Below are 20,390 nucleotides of genomic sequence, written 5' to 3'. Positions count from 1 at the left end.
AAAACAAAGGTTTACATTTATAGTTAGTACTTTGCACATTTCCATATAATGTGGGTATAGATGTTGACACGACATCATATTTCAGTCTCTGATGTTTTTTCAGTTTTCACCATGTGCATCTGATCATTCTTTGAGTTAAACATTTTGACACTGTGTTTTGTGTGTTGGAGTTTTTAGACATTTTGTTTTCTGAAGTTTGTTTTTTCTGTTTATTTTTCTTTCATCTTCTACTATGCCTTAGCTTTTCTAGTCCTATTGTTTGTTTGCTATAACTTCCGTTGGTATACTTTTCATTTTGTCTCCATCAGTCAGTGTTATGGTGCAGTTGTAATAAAATGTATTTACTCTTGTTATCCTGCTTTCTGGGTTCCTGAACTTTCTGTTGTTTCATGCATGATGTTTCCTGGCACTTCGGTCCTGTTAGTTTGGAGGAGATATAACGCAGCTGATAATGCTTTTTTTTTTTACTTCCAGCAGTGATCTCCGCTTGTTAGTCCTAGGTTTTGGTCATCCACTTTTAACATTGTCTTTGAAAAGAAAGATCGTTTGTTTCATAACAAGAACAGGCATAGAAGTTTGACACAATCATAAATGCTCACATTTCAAAACCAATGAAAAGTGAGTACTTGCAACTTCATAAATAGAAAAATCAGACACCCTTTTCTATGTTTTTTTCTGAAAAGGCTGATCTCAAACTAGACTTGATTTCTAATCATCAAAAAGCCAACTAAAACCTACGCTTGACTCTAACACGTTTTACCCACAACTATATGTTTTCATAGGAATCCACACAACGTCAACAATATTAACTGAGACAAATATTCTTTCCTGTAATACTGCAAGCAACTGTGTTGCTACCCTGTCAATATTATTAAACCGTATGTTTATCCATCCAACGGAGGTCAGCCTGATTTTGATTTTTATTCATTTGTCGGTTGCTCTTTTCTGAACTTGGAGCATTATTATCTTTCAAAGTGTTGCATCAGGTTCAAGCAACTCTCTTGAGCAGACATTGGTTTTTAAACAGAGAGAAATATTAAAAGCAGAACAAAGCAACAAACTTTCCGCATATGAAACACTTTGAAATATATCAGAAACAATGGGCCAAGGTAAAGTTTGTTATAATTTCAGCGGAAAGCAGTTGTTTTGATGTAAAAATACCTCAAACAATGGACAGCGGAGCAGCTCAGCAAAGCTCATTCATGCTTGCAGACACGCCCATATCCGGCCTTTCAATAATACATGTATTTCATTGTTTATTCACCTGAACTTATGAAAATGATAAAGCAAAGAAAGCGAGTAGAGAAAATAATATGTGGAACCACTGAGCGTCAAACCTCCAGGGCCTTATGATAACATTTCACCCTAAACAATCCTAAGAGATGAAGGACAATAGAAGGAAGCGATATAGTGCTGAAGTTACACTAGGAGGACTTAATTTGAGAGAAATAATGCCTATACAATGAGCCTAATAAATGCACATATGCTAGCAATCAGTCTAAATGCATGCAATAGCTGTGACTCCCTCTTTTGTGAAGAACTTGCAGAGGCTGGAGAGAAAAATGAGAGGACACATAATTAGAGAAACATTGGTTTTAGGCTGGGAATTCTCAGTACCACTGAAAACATGGTTTATTAAAATATAAATAGAATTTGATGCATCTATTCATCAAGTTAGGATATTAAATCAATGTCAGTTTGTAACCAATAGTGCAGAATAACACTAAATTAATGCTCCACAGAAAATCTATGCTTTCGATATGAAACATTCATGCAGTGTAAGCTTGAACAGTGTGTCTCATGTGTGTAGCTTGCTCCTTTGAGAACGACAGAAGCTGTTGTCAGCTTTGTCTCACAACCCCTGCAATAGATTTTTTTGTGGCGACCCAGTTGTACATTGAGAAAAAAACTATCAATAGAAGGGAGAGAAATTTTCCATAACCCTTTCTGCATAATTACTGAGGTTTTGTCCAAGAAAAGCATCTGTATTTAACGTCTGTTGGCCTTGAATGAGTTAAAGAGTACATGTTCTCATGGGTTTGCTAACCTGTGTTGCTACATATCTGAACAAACAATACAATGCTTGTCTTTAGTGTACAGTTGTACAGTGGTCATCTGATCTAGATAGCATTTTTTGAGGAAATTTATGTCAGAGTTTTAATATCCTTTTCTTGTGCTGTGAAACTGGGTCACATTTTGAGTTCTGTGCTGTTAATTCAGCTGCCATCCCCCAGTCAAACTTTTTAGCATCATGCATCTTTGAAGCTTGCTGGGGTAACTTTTGGTATTCAAAATTGTGGTTTCTATGAGTTTTCCTTCAGTGCAGAAAAAAACCATATCCAGTGTCCTATATTACACAAGTCGGCACAGATCTATAGCTGGAGTGTTGAGAGCTAACTCTAAATCTCATAGTTTTGCAGATTAGCACATTTAAGCCTTTTGGAATGTGACATCAACTAAAAAGAATTGTTGAAGTGCGTTTGTAATTGTATTTATTTGTTTGCATATTTATGAACGCAGGTTTTGTTAAAAGGTCATAAACATTGAATGTGTTACCACGAGTACAAAACCTTATTGGTGTCAGTTGTATGAGTCCAAATTGGTGGATGCCTGATCCAGTCTCAGAACTATCAGCATATTTACCATTAAATCTCTTCTAGCATGCTGGTGTAGAAGGAAAGAGAAATGGAGTAGGAGTTATCCTGCAGGAGGAGTTTGATAGGAATATTCTGGAAGTGAAGGGGGTGTCAGATGGGCTGATGAGACTCAAAATTGAAGGTGTGATTATAAATGTTGTTAGTGGTTATGCCCTACAGGTAGGATGTGTATAAGAAGAGAAGCAGCAATTCTAGAGTGACCTAGAGTGATGCAAAGTTGAGAGAATGGTGATTGGTGCAGACTTTACCCAACATGTTTAAGGGAACAAAGGTGATGAGGAAGTGATGGCCATGTTTGGTATACAGGATTTCTTAAAACCCTGTATACCAAACATCTCATAAAATACTATTCTCTTGCTCAATACACATTACATTTCTGGTTCTTCAAAAATAAAAGCACTTCCTACTTAATGAATTCAGACATATATCATTAACTGATATCATCCTATTTATGTTATTTTTCCCTGAATATTAATATTTATATTTCCTTTTCCGGGTAAATATTATATCATAATTTTCCAAATGCATTACATATTATGGCTAATGATTTTTAATTCATAATTAATTCAATTAATTGTAATTATTAGAGACTTGAGAATTGACTGCAACTGGGGAAAAAAACAACTTCATTTTGACATAACAAAGCCGTAAATGTGATATTTACCTGACCGAAACCTTTTATTTCTTTCAGGATGTGAGCTACATCAAGTTCCACCATCAAAGTGTGTCTTATCCTTCTACTCCAAGATCTGCTGATACAAGCCAGCATGTGCAGCTAGAGAATCCTCTAGCTTCTGAATCTCCGAGAACAAACCCAGCATCACCAAGACAAGATTTAACTAACACCTGCATGCAGTATCCATGCAGCGGAAGAGCTGAACCAGCGAGGATGGTCCCTGCACGTTGCCACTCACCCAGCAGAAGCAGGCACAAGTCTGGAAAGGCAGATCAGGTTTTGGGTTCAAATATCAGCGTTTCACTTTGTAGGAGCCTTCTCCAAGAGGTTCACTTCAATGACTCCAAACAGCATAAGGTAGGACTCAAAGACTGTCACCCACTTTACATTATATCTCTCAAAGTGCTCTTATGGATAATATTTTCCTTTGCCTTGTTATAATTCACTGAATGGATGTAGATGAGATTCTGCACCTAGTTACTCCCATTGCGAGCTCCCACTTTTGATGTTACAGTGTACAGCTGCAAAACAGTGGCTTTCCAGCATTCACAAGAAATGCATCCTCAGTAAGATAACTATTGAATCAGGTTTGACTGTAGTAGTTTTTCAGTTAAAAGCCAAACAAGTTAATCTTTTTAACTTCAGTATTGTCATTGCTCTTCTTGTTTTGTAATTTCATATAGCTGCTCAAGCTTGAAATTTTTATGGAATAACTGAAAATGATCAAGTAAGACGGGCATAGATGGAGGAGAAATTCCCACCTTCTTTGAGGACATTTTTCTGTAAATATATTTAACAGTCAAAACCTGACTCTGAGCCACTGTCAGCAGTGCCCGCAGGCATCGGTTCCTCTAAAAAGAAAAGCTCGGGTGAATCCACCGTAAACTGTTTGTCCCGCATCAAACATCAGACAGAGGTGACAGAAGAGCAGGTGAACGCAGAGCTGGCTCAATCAAACATCCAAATGCTTGTGGGGAGTTTTGTGGACGCCACAGTGGGATAAAACAGACAGCTGTTGTTTGTTTTATTTCCACAAAAGTTGATTAATGAACCAAAATAAACATAATTGCCTTTAAGCGGGCTGCCTGTGTTCTGTAGAACTTCCAGTAAATTTCTTATTTATGCTTAGCTCTGCTGTTAAAACTCAGTTTTGAAGCCTCATAAGAAACAGTCATCATATTAAATCATTTTATGATATTTTTACTACGGTTCTTTACAAAAGTTTTTAGGCATCCTTATCTTTTCCACATTTTGTCATGTTACATCCACAAACCTTTGTGTATTTCACTCAGATCGTATGTAGGCCTACATCAAAATAGTGTAGTTTGAGGTGAGAGGAATTTTGAAATTTTCCACATATGAAAACACATGAAAAATGTAACCTGAGTTAGTATCCTTCCAATTTAATACTTTTTAAGAATACCTTTGCTGCAGTTGCATTCTTCTGGGGGAAAACCTCCACCAGTTCTTCACGTGTAGAGACTAAAATTATTCTCCTTTGTACAGTAGCTCAAGTTCAATTAGATTAGATGGTGGTGAACTTAATGGGGCTAAGTATAAATGAATCCTGCACTTTCCAGACTTTTATCTGTGGAAAAAAAGATTAACACGTTTAATTTTCCTTCCACTTCATAGCTACGCTGGCCTGGCCAATGCCTTCCTACGCAATTTCGCTCTATTCTCATCGCCCTTCATTTCGCCGTCTGCGTTTTGCCCCATTGAGCTCTATTTCTCAGAATCCATTTCACCCTGGCCAATCAGCAAACAGAAGGAGGAGTTATGAAGAATGGCGATGAGTTTCTGTGCTGTTTTTGAATTGTAGTCTGCCTGTGGTTGTAGCTTGGCAACGGTGGCAGAGGAAGTGAACATTCAGTCCATGTTGGCCGCGCTTTCCAGATATTGAACAATTAAACTTGGAGCTTCTCTCTTTGCAGCAGGGGTACGGTTGTTTACAGTGCACACAACTCGTGGCGTAGCTTCCTTCACAATTGAGCTGGAGCATTACAAATGTCACGGCCAAATGTTAGTGACTGGGCACAATCAGATCCAACTGTTTAAATTTCAACATGGACAACATCTGCAGCAAGCAGTTGTTTCTAAATAGACGAGGTTTCAGACCCTCTGTACGAAGCAAAGCAGAGAACAAGGGGCTTTTACCAGGCTACACTTTTGTACTGTGTTGTGCAGATCTGTCACACAAATCGCAGTAAAATACATTATTGTTTATAGTTGTAAGCTAATGTGTAAAAGTATAAAGTGTATAAATAATCCTGTAAAGCTGCCTACCTGTTTCTACATCAGCTATGATCACTGTTAGTTCAGACAACTAAAGGGGTTACCAAAAATGTGTTTCAGGATTAAACTATAGCAACAATTGAGGGGAGTCCCTTGCTTATATCGAACACATCTAGGATCTGAGAGGAGTCAGCTGAAGTGATCTCAAGGCCTGAAGCAAGTTCTGTATCAAAGCTGTTGGTTTTTGCATGCGCACAACTCTCTGCTGAGTGATATCGCAGCATCCTTCATCAGTGCAACTCCTCACCGCTGATTTGTGCCAACTCCAGCAGGCAGCACGCAGTGATGGCTTTGAGTGAAATGTTGTCAGAGAAATATGACAAGGGGTTTGTTTCCCCTCCTGCAGCTCCAGTGTATTGACTACCATTGATTCGGCACAAGAGTCCCTTACACTTTGTCTGACAAATCAAGTTACCATAGGACTCTCCTAAATCAATAGATGCACTGTTTAAAGAGGGTTAAAGCAACAGAGCAAGTCCAGCACTACCTTAATGTCTGCCTGGCATCCAGGCTGCAGTTAAACTTTTCAGACTATGTTGACTGCAAAGAATACAGTACTTACAGATTCATACACCTCGGACCTTTTTTACAATTTGCCACATTGTAAAAAGTGGCAAGCTGCCATTTTTTACAATGTGGGATCACAAATGTCAATGTTTTATTGTAATAATGATAATAATAGTAATAATAATAGACCAGCACAAAGTGGCCAGTAATTGTTAAGTAGAAGGAAAATGAATGCCAAGAATCTAAAATGTCTCTGCCCTTATAAGTCTATAAAGATGCAGTTCAGGTCACCTAATTAGTAAATGAAATGCAATTGTGTGTAATGTAATCCCAACATAATACAGCTCTGCTTAGGCTTCATGGGTTTGTCAGAGAGCAGCTGAGGTGCAAGAATCTGTTGACAGGACACCTATTAGTCCTCCAAAGATAAAGGATTTGTTAAAAAATAAAAATAAAAGCAACAACAGTAGTGTAAGGTTGTTGTAAAGTAAGTATGTAAGATTATGTAAGGGGCACAAACATCCATGAAGGTGCTTGGGTTAGCAAAAATCAAGTGATTTTTTTGTTTTGTTTTGTTTTGTTTTGTTCTACATTAAAATTGCAGTGACGGAAAACTAAAAACCTAAAAACACCATCCTCACTGTATGACATGGTAGCGGCAGCATCATGCTTTGGGGATGCTGTTTTTCAAGAGGGTCAGAGAAGCTGGTCAGCATTGATGGAAAGACTAGTGGAACTAAATGCAGAGCCAAAAGAAAAAAGAGTTGAGAAAGTTAAGATGCATGAGAATGAGCAGTTTATGCCCCAGCCCAGCTGAGAGCCTGTAGTGGAAACTGTTTTTTCACAGACGTCCTGCATCAAAACCGGGATGTGGGTGTATAAATGAGTGTGAATTTTGTTTGCTTTTATTGATAAATCATGCGTTTAATTTTGTTGTTGTTGCCTAACAACATGTGGAAAAGTTCAAGGGGTATGTAATAAACAGGGTCTGTTAGTCACGTCTTTGAATTTAGTGTGTAGCTTGCAAAAAAAAAAAAAAAAAAAAAAATTGATAGCCTCCAAATGAGTGATCTCTATCTTTTATGGATAATAAATTTAAAGGGAGAAGAAAATGAGATTCTGAGGACTGTTGAGTCGAGTAATTATGCCTCACAACTGCAAGCCAGCACAAGGATGTGTGAAGACGATGACGAGGAACTCCAAATGCTGGCAAGCCTGAAAAGACAGCAGGACGAAGACGAATGTAGGGCTCCTGCCCTCAGCGCATCTCAAGTCCACCAGTGTGATGTCAGCATCAGCCTGAGCAGCGACGACGCCTCAACCTGGACCCACATCTCACAAGTATGCGCCATCACGCTCTGATACTTTCCATCAGCCCTCGTTAACTCTTTCCTAACAAACCCTGCTCAGCAGAGTGATGTAGTCATTAGTAGGTTGTCCTTCTGTCTGAAATATTTCCTTTGACCCCGGTTGACCCTCACTCTTGCTAATTTCCATTTCAAGCCCCTACATATGCCACCCTGAAGTGCTAATGCATCTTCTTCTCTACAGTACTTTCTGCATTACAAAGGATTGAGAAGATAGTAGCACTTTTATTGGGCTTTTCCTGCTTTTAAGAGTACACTGGCATCACATCCGCAGCACCCTCAGTGACTGAAAATTATTTAGGTCAGTTGAAATTATCCCCCAGAAGTCTTTACAGAATTCAAAGATGGTGCAGTTTGCTCTTGGCTACTGAAGGTCATTATATTATGATCCATTAGCATATGCACGACTCTTTTATGAAGACAGAACACTGCTGGCTTCACTGTAGAATCCCCAGTGAATAAAAATCATCACAGAAGCTCAGGTTTTGGGGCTGTTGGCAACTCTGTACATGCAGGTTTCCTTTAAAGTGCTGGGATAAACAGAAGTGGTACCAAAGGGATTTTCATCCTGTGGTTTAGTTTGAGGACACACAGATATGGTCACCAATAATATATATATATATATATATATATATAAAAACAAGTTCCTGAAGCCTTCAAGAGATTCAGTTTTTACCGAAGGACTGAGAGAGATTTACAGAAGTGATCTCTAGTCAGTTGCATTGTTTAAAAGTCTTAATATGCACAGTATGACAACAGCACCACCAACAGTATATGGGGGAAATGCTTTTAAATAAAGAGAAGATGGAAACACAGCACAACACATTGTGAGAGCAGATATAGATTTGGAGACACTGTAACAAATAAAACCTCCAACAAAAATGAAGTGATGCATTTAGAACCAGAAGATAATCATGAAACCTTAATAGAAAAGGCAGGCACTCACAGGAAATGACAAGCCATTTCTTGTCCCTGGATGCTGTGATTTCAGTGATTCCCACCGCTGTCATTCGTGCCATTGTTGCTGGTTTCACTGCTTCAGCAGCCACTGTAAGAGCCCAGACAGAAGTTCTCCCCCGGGCGATGCTGTGCGAGGCTTGCATTACTAGCAGTCTACTTGTAGATTAAGCAGTTGTGTGAAATTAGGTGTCACATTTACATGTGGTCTCAGACTTTATAGGTAGGGGATTTTTGGGGGGGCAAAAAGAAGTCTTACATTGCCTTTCAAATGTATTAAATATTTTTTCCTATTTTATCAGGACTCTGCTCTGTGGTTAGACTGTGAAGAAACATATTTTCAGAGAAAGGGTAGCTCTTTATTTTTTTATTATTTTGAACAAGGCAACATGGGGGGCATGTTGCCTCAATTAAACTGAGAACTAAAGAACATAAAGTGAGACATGACTATGCATAATTTTCTGTGGCGTTTTTTTTCACAGTGCCTTGCAAAAGTTTTTGTGCTCCTTCCTCATTTTGTCAGAAGCAGACTAATAGAAGTCAGCTCTGTTGTGTAATAAGATCTCCTCTTCATTATTTTGAAACCACCAGGCTGCCTCAGTTAAAGTGAATGAAGTTGAAGTTAGAAACGATCATGCATAACCTTCAGTGGATTTATTTACAGCATCTTGCTAGAGTAATACGTAGTAGTGCAGAATTGTAAGATGGAAGGAAACTGTTACATAAAATGTTATTTGCATTTGTATTCAGTGAACCACTGATACAACACTTTGCAAAACCGTCTTTTACCACAACGACAGCTACAAGGTGTTGAGGTCTTTGCTATCTTTGTATTTTTGGTCTGAGTCTAAAAGTGGTTTTTATTGACACTAAAAGACAATGAGGTTATCTTTTAGTGTCAGTATGCCTGTATGTGTAGTGTTGTTGTCCTGCTGGAAAGAAAAACTAAATTCCAGTCTTAAGTCTTTTGAAACTTGTTTTCTTCCAAGATTGCCCTGTGTTTAGCTCCATCCATCTTCCCATAATTTCTAAATAATTTTCCTCTTTCCTTGCCAAAGAAATAATCGAAGAGTGCGATGAGGCCGCAGTTGTGTGGGGCTCTTCTGCTCAGGGTGATGTGCAATGTTAGTTTTCTGCCACATATTGCATTTTTCATGTATTTCAATAAGATTTAATTTTGGTCTCATTTGACCAAAAATGCTTTTTGTAAGATGTTTTCTACCTTCCAAACTTTGCTTGTGGCAAATTGCAAACGGGACTACTTATGAGCCTCTTTCTATTCTGGTTTTCTTTCTACACTGGTCCAGAATGACCAGACTCTAGTGTCCACAACTAATAGTTGACAGACGCTCCCACTTGAGTTGTAGATCTCTACATCTGCTCCAGAGTTATGGGCCTCTTGGTTGCTGATTTCTCTGATTAATGACCTCCTTCCCAGGGCTGTTAAGTTTAGGTGGATGTCTGGATAACTTTGCGATTCTGCCGTAATCTTCCCATTTCCAAAGTGTCAACAACATATTGCTCTGTGACATGGACGATGCTTGGCTTATTTCAAACCCTACTTTAAGCTTCTCTACAACTTTCTCCCTGAATTTTCTGCTGTGCTCATTGGTTTTAATGGTGTTGTCTTTTAGTAATGGTCTCTAACCTACCCTCTAAGGTCTTCACAAGAAAGCTGGATTTAAACTGAGCTGCAGTTACACATAGGTGGACTATTTACTAAATATGTGATTATCGAAGGCAGTTGTTTAAACTGGAATTTATTTAGGGGTATCTGTTTCAATGGGGCTGAATACTTATGCATGCCACATTTTCTGGATCTCTGCTTGCAAATAAAAAAAAAAATGAAAATCATGTTTTCTTCTGTCTTTTCCTAAATTTGGCAAATGACATTTGTGTTTTCAGTGAAAAAATTGGAAAAAGCTAAAACGAATTTAATACTTTTGCTTTTATCTTGACAATAATAACCACAGATGGAAGTCTGATTCAAGCAGAACCCCCAAAATGCCCAAAAGCATATAACACATGACAACACCAAGAAATGTTTTTTTTTTATTCTTTCAAAAATGGATTTTTTTTTTTCTTCCCTTGCACCAAAAACATTTGCCAAGTTGACTATGACAGTTGCTGTGAGGAATTTAAATGGTTAAGACATACGACTAGACTCCGGTGTTTTAAATGCCACAAAAGCGTTTGTAGAGAGCTTCATCCAGTCGCCTCATCAAAAGAGCTTTCTTACATGTCAGTGTTGACTAAACAGCTCATGACAAGCCTGCAACTTGCACGATGATAAAAGCTCAACAATCACCAGCAACACAGAGTGCCCTGACAATCTTCCCCAACAAATGGGGCATTCCTTTGTTTGTTATGAAAACGCCTTTCTTGGCCGATCCTGCCACAACAATTCAAGGCGGGCTGACTTCGGCTCCATTTTGTAGTTGCCAGGGTGACTTTTTTTTTTTTATGTTTATGGTGAGATGCCTGAGAAGTAGCAACAGTGATGACATCAGCGTCTTTTAAAAAAGTTCAGTTTTTTTTTGTTTTTTTTACCTAAAGTACTTGGATCAGCTTGACAGAATAAAAGGAGAGGAAGCTCTGAAACAGCTTGGCACAGCACTTTTCCTATAGGAGGTCACATGCCGCCACAAACATTTTCTCATCATTGGGAGGAATAGATAAGAGATTCCAGTGTTCAGATACAACACTATGTGGATAAAAGCACTTAATATAGAGGCTACGTAGCCTAACCCTAATGTAACCTTCGTGTTGAAAAAGTCCAATTTACTGCTAAAATGTTAACACAATGGTCTCTTTGCTTATATTTCATGTTGGTTAAAAGGTTTATGAAAACTTACATTTCTAATATTATTGTAAAAATTAAACCTATACATCCATTAGTGGTGTGTGACTTATCTTGTAAGAGAGAGACTGGCTCTTTTCCCAGCTTTCTTTGGGAAGGAGGTGGAGTAAACCCACCACATCAGGGCCAAAATGGTGACCTGACACCCACTTGTGCTCACACCCAGTTCAGAATCAGTAATTAACCTAACATGCTTGGTTTTAGATAGGTGTTGTCTGTAGCTGCAGGCCAGTGAGGAAAAACCCACACACACGGGCAGAAAGACAGGCCAGTCAGATCAAATCTACATCTGTCCTCCTGAAGGGAGAATGTATTAACTACAACATATAATAATAAAAAAAATAATCAAACTTTAAACTGTTTTTAATGTTAAGATTAAAACACACAAGGGCCTGTCAGACATTTTGTAATTTTGCCAATTATTGACCACCGATGTTTTTTCAGGGCTTGACCTGCTGATATGGCTTCTAGCTGATTCTGGGTTCTCTTCAGCTACCAGCTGATTTCAGAACTTTCTTTTTCTACATTACTGAGACTTTATAAAATAAAGGCGGGAGGGGGGGTTATTCATTTTCCAGGTATCATTTTATAGCACAATCAAGTAACTATGCTACCTTCACTTATTGTGAAAATGCTGCATATATCAGAAACAACTTGAAATAAAGTTAACATTGCATTATAGTTGTATCTGGCACTTTGAAATTGCCTGTGTCTTTTTAAGAACCTCCTGGCCTCTCTGACTCTCCAACTTCAGCACCTCCCACGTCAACTTTTGAGTACAGAAAATGATATGGAACAGTTTTTCCCTTCTGCTTTTTTATCTTTGTAGTGTTAACACAGCTTTTCTACAGTTTGACTTTTCTGTATCTTCCTTCCGTAAAACAAGACGTACACTGAGGCAACAAAATGTTTCATGAAACATAGTTAAAAGATAAGCGAGTTAGAAAATAGCCTTCCGTATTAATTAATACATCTTGTATTACATTTTCCTTTACATCCAATAAAGTTTCATTTAAATTTGTAATATAATTACAGTTGAAAGCCGTGGCTGAGCAAGGTTTCAATTAGAGCTACACAATACACGTTTGTTTCACTTAAGAGCAAATATTCATTGTTACTGCCTCGCCTGTAAATGTGTTCGGGCAGTAAGCAGTGGAAGTAAACACTTGGAGCTGCATATATAGAAAATGAAAGAGAACAGCCATGAGACAGAAGTTGGGACACCTTTCAACTCCTGAAAACAGCCTTGATTAAAAGAAATGCTCTTGAGGTAAACAGTAATTTTCTGCTGCGGTTTATTTAAACATGTTTGCCTATGGGGTTGCAATGCATGCTTTTATTAAAAGCTTCTTGTTGAATGTTTAAATTTTTGTTGTTGTTGTTGTTGTTGTGCTGCCAAAAAGTCCTAATTTTACCAGAGACAAACACAGCTCCTAAGGTTTTCTCTGTTTTTGCAGGGTCGCATTACTCGCATGCAAGATCCTAATGTACAAAAGTGGAGTGAGGTGGAGCGATAATAAACTACAGCTCCATGATCACTGATGATAACACAGTGAGACAATGCAAGCAATTGAGATGTCAGCTGTAAAAGCCAGTCGTCTTGTATGTTTTTTTTTTTTGTTTGTTTTTGTTTTTTTCTGAGAGACTCAGCAGCAACTTGTGTGTCAGGCATGCCATCAGTGCATCAGCTACAGCTGCTGAATTGAACTTTCAAACCACGTTTTAGTGTCAGGCAAATGGAAAATAGTGTTTGTTCAAAATAAATGATGTACGTTATAGAACAGCAGATGCACTTCTGTGTTCTGTTCAATGCAAGTGCTTTGTTTGAAATTCCAGTTTATCTAAGTTTACATGACAAAATGTACATGACAAAACATTTTTTTTTATGTTACAGTGGAATACTGAAATGGTTCCTAACCTTCAGTTTCTGGGTGTTTTTCTTTCCTAGTCCTCTCCAGGTAACATGTCATCGTCAGTCCATTTTACCTTTGGGATTCCACAGGGTGCAATTTTAGTTTCTACTACAAGATTAAATAAGAAAGGCAGTGGGACAAATCAGACGGACCAAATTAAATCAAGCAATGCAAAGACTAAAGCTCCAGTGTGCCTGTTTCTTCATCAAAGTCTTCTAATAAAATAGCCCTTACACTCAAAAACACTCCTGAGACTATAATATGGTATTTAGCCTCAGCGAGATCTGTCTGTCTGTTTGTTTCTGCCTTTCTTGCAGTTGTTTTAGTTTTGAATTATACATCAGATTATTATTTCTTTTCTGTTTTATGGATGCCTTGATCTCGTTGTGTTGACCTTTCACAGCCCACCTGTTTGTTCTGGTTCTTAGATCTCTTGTGTGTTTCTGTTTTTCTTCTCTTTTCTTTGGTTTCAATAAAAATCTCAGCTTTTTTTTTTTTTTTTTTTACTTGCTAGCCTGTTACACTTTAAATAATGCCCTTAAAAGAAATTAAAAACAGAAAACAAGACATTATTCTCAAAAGTGAAAACAAAAATCTGCTAATGGATCGAATAGTTTTTATCTACACTCAAGACTTATTGACTTAAGACAAGCTCAGACATCTTACTGAAAAGTTTCTTGTACTTTAGTATAGTTTTATTTTAATTGTACTAATATGTACTAAAAACTAGGACAATAACAGCTGATAAGATTTTGTGTTTTGGCAGTGTATCTTTGTGTAGAACCAGGAAATGTACTTGTACAACACAAAAATAACTTTGTGCCCCAATCTGACCAGCCAGCATGATGCATACATAAATTACATAGAAATGTGGAACTAAAGAACTATAGGCTTTTGTAAGAATTCCCTCTAGGTCTTCTTCATTTTCTCGTGTGCCTTTTGTGATGAGTAGTTCCAGTTGTACAGTTTGTGTTGGAGACGTGAGTTGATATTCTGAACCGTGTCTCCACAAGACACTTCTCACACTGAGTATAATGCCGACCTGAGGGACATGTTCCAGAAATACAGAAATTACTCCATTGATAATAGGAGCCACACTGGCATGGTTTAATTCTCAGACAAGAGTGCATTGAATTTGACCATGGATCTCCACAAATGCGAAAGGAAATACAGATCTTATGGGTCCATATGCATTTCTCAAGGATGCAAGAACGGGTGTAAAGCAGAGAATAAATCAAAGTACATGTCGGCAGATGAATTCAAAGCTGTCTTCCTCTGTTTTGCCCTCGCTGCAGGGCTGCACGTGCACCTGCCACAGGGCAGCCTTTTGAAGACCCCATGTAAAACATGGGTGGGGCCCTGTCAGAAGAAATGCGATTTCCAGAGTGTATGCTCGTCATGCAGAAAGGTCACGGACCAGATGGGCTGGTTTATGACTTTAAAGCAAGTGTGCACTGCCTTCTGGATTCTATAGTTTTATCTGGGGAACGCTTTAGAAATGGGTTTGTAGACGTTTTAACTCTGACACATTTGAATGTGTTTGTTTTTTATCCAAATTTCAAAAGCTGTGATACTAAACAATAGTTTCATAATAGGTCATAGAGAAGTGTACCCTCACCGGTCACTTTATTAGGTACACATGCTCGTGCATATGCAAATCCAATGACAGAAACTCAATTCAGTTAGATATCCAGAGACTTCTCGGTGAAGTTCAACCCGAGCATCAGAATGGTAAGGAAAGGGAATTTAAGTGAAGCTGAATGGCGGCATGGCCGTTGCCGCTGATGTACTGGGATTTTCATGCACAACCTTTTCTCGGATTTACAGAGAATGGTCCAAATAAGAGGAAACAACCAGAGAGCAGCAGTGTCAGTGCATCAAAACTTGAAGCAGATGGCCTACAGCAGCACAAGGCCACACAGGTACCGCTCCTGTCAGCTAAGAACACAAAACCGAGGCTTTAATTCACACAGCTAGCTGAGTACTGCTGGTTGACCATCCTTTTTACACCAGAGTATACCCGTCTTGTGATGGCTTTTTCCAGCAGGGTAATGTCACAAAGCTCAAGTAATCTCAAATCGGTTTCTTGACTGTGACAATAAGTTCACTGTACTCCAGTGGCCGCCACAGTTGCTTGAGCTCATCTAACAGAGAACCTCAGGAATCTGGTGGAGAGATTTGCATCATGGATGTGTAGCTGACCACTCTGCAGCAACGGTGAGAGGCTCGTGCTGTCATGTTAATATGGACCAATATCTCTTAGGAGTGTTTCTAACACTTAGCTGAATCTGTAAAGAAAATAAGTATTAAAACAGTTCTGAAGGGAAAAATGCGGTCCAACTTAGTTGTAGCAATGTGTACCTAATAAAACGGCTGGTGACTATAGCTCTGTAATAGAAAGAATCCTGGACATACTTAAGTGTAATTTATTATTTTATTCGACAGAGGCAGGGCCCATTAATTAGCTGTTTAATATAACATAATACAAAAGCATTTTAAAAATATTAACATTGTATCCTATTTACCTGTATGATTTACCAAAAGAAACATGCTAATAGTTTTCTTTCTTAACAGTTACCATTATAAACACAACACAGTACAATTAGAAAGAAAATAAAATATCTTTTAAAAGAACTACATTGAGAAAAACAGGTGTTTTCAACTGCAATATTTTTTTTATAGATCACACACAACATTTGTTTGCTGTTTGTTCATCACTGAGGGAAGAACAGCTATGAAATTGATGCATTTGCATTTGGAAACTGTTGCTGCAGACACACAATATGTAGTCAAACAAGCTCTCAGTGCGAGTTTAACCAGCCATCCTTAGGTTGCAGAAACAAATCAAAATCTATCAGAGAGACAGCAGGAACGCTGAGAATGAGAAAGAAAAAGAAAAACAGTACAGCTTGGTACATTCTGTGATAGAAAAAAAAAAGTGCACTTTGAGTTTAACAACATTAAAGGACCTAGAGGTCCATAGGAGACAGCTGTGGTGGCAAAGCTTTCAATATTAAAGAAAAGGCTCCTCAGAAAAAAATGCAGTTAAGAGGAGAATGCTCTAGAGTAGAACAGTGGATCGTTATCCACATCTGTCATGAAACTTCATTAGTGCAAATATTGAGACTTTACCCTGAGGTGCAAATCATTCATTCACCATTCCTCAAGAACAACATTCTTTAAAGGGCAAAAGATCGACATTAACCAGTATGCTGAATACAGAATAGGAGAAGGGAATGTTAAAATGGCTTATGATCTGAACCATATATCAACTTGGAAACATGTGGAGAAAGTAAGATAGCAAGGACACGCATGGCTTGTGTTGTCACCGGGTCACAAGTGTCTGCTGATGATCCGATGGGCCAAAGCATTCAAAGGTATTATGCAGGAAAATAAGTTGTGCTCTCTGCTCTGATAGACTCAAATGCAGCAAATCGGATGACATTGTTTCATTGAACAGATAGGCAGTGACCCAAAGCATCCACAGCGGCATCCAGTGATTTTTTTATTTTTTATTTAAGGTAAAATGGCGCAAAGTTATTGGGTCGCGAAGTGAATCTCATTCGCACCGATGAAGATCAACTGAAGAATATCAATATAACACAACAGGAGTAAAATTTTGCAAAATCCTCCACACCTCAGTATTTTTCCTGGAATACTATGTCCACTTCCTACCCAATTTCTAAGTTCAGTCCCTTCTAATTTACAACTGCTACAAACATCTGATTTTGTGAAATTCTCTCTGTGCAGAAGAGAGGCTAAATGCCCTGCGACAATTATCTGTGGAAAACTGCCACTTTCTGTTTTGGAAGCATCTATGTTTGACAAACGGTAACCTTCATTACTCATCCAGGACAAAAAAAAAAGAAGATCTTTCTCTCTTGATGCAGATAATTTTTTTTTGTCTCTAAATCACATACTTAGTGCTGTTCTTCACACTGACATGTCATTGACGTGACAAAATAATAACAAGAATTTCTGGAAATGTGCCGAACTTGAGCATTGGTGACATTTTAAAGCAGCTTCTGACTTTTTTTTTTTTTTTTTCATCTAGGCAGTGAATCAGGGACATCATTATCAGAAGGAAATGAACCCCTTGCTTCAATCAAACCCAAGGTAAAAGAACTCGTCTCTCTATAGACGTGCATTTTATTGTTTTTTTATTTAAAATACAATATAAACTACAAACTTTTTTGGGGTAGATGAGGACATGGGTTTTTTTATTTTATTTTTTTTATTATTTTCGCACACTCAAATGCGTTGCACTCCAGTGTCTTACTATGAAAAGACTTGCTCCCATTAAACAGAACTGACATGCCGTCTAACCTCTTTGCGTATTGGATTATTAATAGTCTTGGTGAAGAGAAGACAATAGTTTTTAAAATTGTAAGCACCACTGATGTACATCATGCATTGCCTTAGAAACAAACGGCCTTGAAGCCCAGAGTTAGGCTTACAAAAAAAAAAAAAAAAGAAAGTTAGAAAATCACAATCAGATGGTTACCAGTGACTGCAATATTTACTCTAAATGTCAACTGTCAGATGGATGTGTAGGCTGGGGCTTATCTTGCTCTCAGAAGACTCCAAATAAACTTGGAGTATGTCAGGTACTGTGCTTTTCTTCTCCCTGAACTGCTGTTGTCATTTTCACAACGGCATTTTTCCCCCCCCTCTTTTTCTTTGTTTTTAGCAGATTATCATGCGTGGCAGGCTTCATATCTGGAAACTATCTGATAAGAAGTTTAATTTTGCTGGGAAATTTGATGTACACATTTGATTTGAGCTTCTGAAAATTAAAAGAGCACATCTTTTCCCTTTCTGTGGTGCAGAAGATTCAGTTGTCTTTAATGCAGAACAACAATTAGACATGGCCAACATTGTTTTACTTGCCTGCAGATTAAAGTGAAATTCAAAAAGAATAAAATTCTAAGTAGTAACCTGTTATTACTGGAGGAGAAGGAATTGTTTAATAATTCCAGGCTTCATTTAAGTTTAAAGCTGAGCTACCTTCTGCTGCATAACAAAAATCTTCTTGCTGGTGGGAAAGATGGTCTGAAATGTTTCACACCTATCATTTATATGTGTCATTTTGTAATTTTTCACAAAAAGGTGAGAAAAATTTGATTGTATAACCCTAATGTAGAGTGGATTAAAAAAACTGAGAACAATGTGGATCATTTAGAATTGTTTTCAACATTGTTGTGCCCTACAAATAACACCACATAATTATTTGTGGAAGACACATTTGTGGTGCAAAAGTAATACTGAACATCATAAAAATAACCAATTCTCACAGTGAAGCATGGTGGGGGGAGCATCTTGTTTTGAGCTTTTTGTTTCTTCAGCTCAAACTGGGACTATAAGTCAAGATGGAGGGAATTATAAGCAGTTCTGATTACAGCTCAATGTTACTGCAAAACCTACAGGCTTTTCTTAGACAACTAATCATGCAAAATAATTCCCAAACCTATACGTCCAAATCGGCCATAGAATTTGCGGGTTCGACGGAAGAAGGTTCTTAGAATGAGCCAGCCAGAGTCCAGACCTGAGTCTGATTTTTAGAGGAGAGGGCAAATAATACCAAGTCAAGATGTGCCATGTTGATAGGAGCCCTATCCAAAAAAACAATAACAAAATGAAAAGATGCATCATCAGCTAGAAGATATCTAAAACCAATATTTTACCTTTTCTGTTTTCACCTAAAAATATTTAATTTGTTTTTTTGTTGTTGTTTTTTTTTTTTTTTAAGTTGAGTTGTATAGGTTCTAGGTCACAATAAAGGCATGCAAAGTTCAGAAGTTGTTTATCTTGGCCTCAAGTCGTTTACATCACAGAAAATAAGCATTCCAACAGGGCTGTGCTATCTCTTCATGCTCACTGTCTGTCAAATTTGTTTTGGTCCTCGGAGAGAAGGAAGCTTAGCGGATTGAGTTATTTTAAAATAGGCTCAAAACCTCCTCTAATGCATCTGTTGCTTTCATTAAAAAAACAATAAAAACAAAGAATGATAAATAATCTAGCATTGCAAACATGTCACAGTGTACCGCTCAGTCTCACTGAGACTGAATCCCAGCCTTTATCTGGGCTGTATTGTGCACTATTTATCCATCTGAGCGCCCTGCTGTGGCAGTGTATGAATGGATCCAGTTGTCCTTGGAGGCTTCTGCAGACATTATATCGCGCCAGCACTCGCTAAAGCACAGCCGCGTCTCTGTGCTTGTCCATCTCTTTACGGGTGTACACAACCATGTGATGTGTTACAAAGGAAGACAAAGGGGTTGCATCACAGATCGTGCTACTGCAAAATATGCAACTCCCTCCAACCACCCACCCAAACGCTTCTGATTTATTGATGAAAAGCAAGGTACCCCGGCGAGAACGCATGTTGTCTCCCATGTGTTTAAATAGTCTTTGTGGTATTTGTAAGAACAGATGTAAAATATCTCCTTGGCTGCAGGAACAAACGAGATGGATGTTTTTTTTCCTCCCCTTTTTGTTGTATTTAACCAACAAACTGTATGACTGCTCAGTGAAGGGATGTTATTTGATTGAATGTCCACAGAAATGGATATTAGTATTGACTGGGAGCTCAAACACGCAGCTCTACAGCATCTACAGCTGTAATGCTGAAATTAGACTTAGAGGCAAGTCATGATTTACATATTAAATAGCAGCTGCGCAGGATTTCTGCTTGTTTTCTTTGTTTTCTTCAAGGCTTTGCATCCTCATACACCGTTACAGTGAATACTATTATAATGTTTTTAGAGCATCCTGGCACCGCTGTAATTCTTTCTCTCTCTGCTAAGAACTACAGCTTCCTTGACAACAAAAATGCTCCAGTCTCTGAGCTTTATGTTGCCATGGCTTCTTCTTCTTTTTTTTTTTTTTTTGTAACGTGATGTATTTTCTTTGGCAGCTTATTTTAAAATCTAACATGATGACATGCGTTTTGTTATTATCTCTCATGCTGGCAGGCGCACGCATGAGAAAATGCAAATTAGAGGAATATTAGAGGAATACTTAAACGTAAATTAGAATTGCAAGATATTTAAACGAATACAAGTTTGAACTTTTAGTGGAGTTGCGAAGGTGTAAAGCAAACAGTGTTTTATTTTTTTTCTCTGGGAGCTATTTGGAAAGCATACTTTCAATACATGG

The 20,390-nt window shown here is 38.0% G+C and overlaps 1 protein-coding gene across 4 annotated transcripts in view; it reads left to right on the top strand.

Moving 5' to 3' along the window:
* Nucleotides 1-20,390, top strand: part of cfap20dc (CFAP20 domain containing) — a 40,489-nt gene that overhangs the window by 16,951 nt on the left and 3,148 nt on the right. Inside the window, exons 13-17 of one of the 4 annotated variants that reach the window (XR_001428403.1) lie at nucleotides 3,349-3,690; nucleotides 7,237-7,476; nucleotides 15,060-15,154; nucleotides 15,277-15,449; nucleotides 17,287-17,349. Coding sequence is in view for 3 of the 4 variants with exons in the window: in XM_015059819.1 (XP_014915305.1) it covers nucleotides 3,349-3,690; nucleotides 7,237-7,476; nucleotides 17,287-17,348 (644 nt within the window). In the remaining variant the exon portion in view is untranslated. Of the gene's footprint in view, nucleotides 1-3,348; nucleotides 3,691-7,236; nucleotides 7,477-12,776; nucleotides 13,095-15,059; nucleotides 15,155-15,276; nucleotides 15,450-17,286; nucleotides 17,350-20,390 lie in introns of those variants that run through there. The other 3 variants (XM_015059819.1, XM_015059820.1, XM_015059821.1) reach the window with 3 other exon arrangements.

This window comes from Poecilia latipinna, unplaced genomic scaffold, assembly GCF_001443285.1.
Source record: "Poecilia latipinna isolate Pla-1442-1.1 unplaced genomic scaffold, P_latipinna-1.0 Scaffold1659, whole genome shotgun sequence".
Taxonomy (NCBI): domain Eukaryota; kingdom Metazoa; phylum Chordata; class Actinopteri; order Cyprinodontiformes; family Poeciliidae; genus Poecilia; species Poecilia latipinna.
The sequence above is the reverse complement of the archived record's forward strand: the minus strand, read 5'-3'. Positions and strand labels throughout refer to the sequence as shown.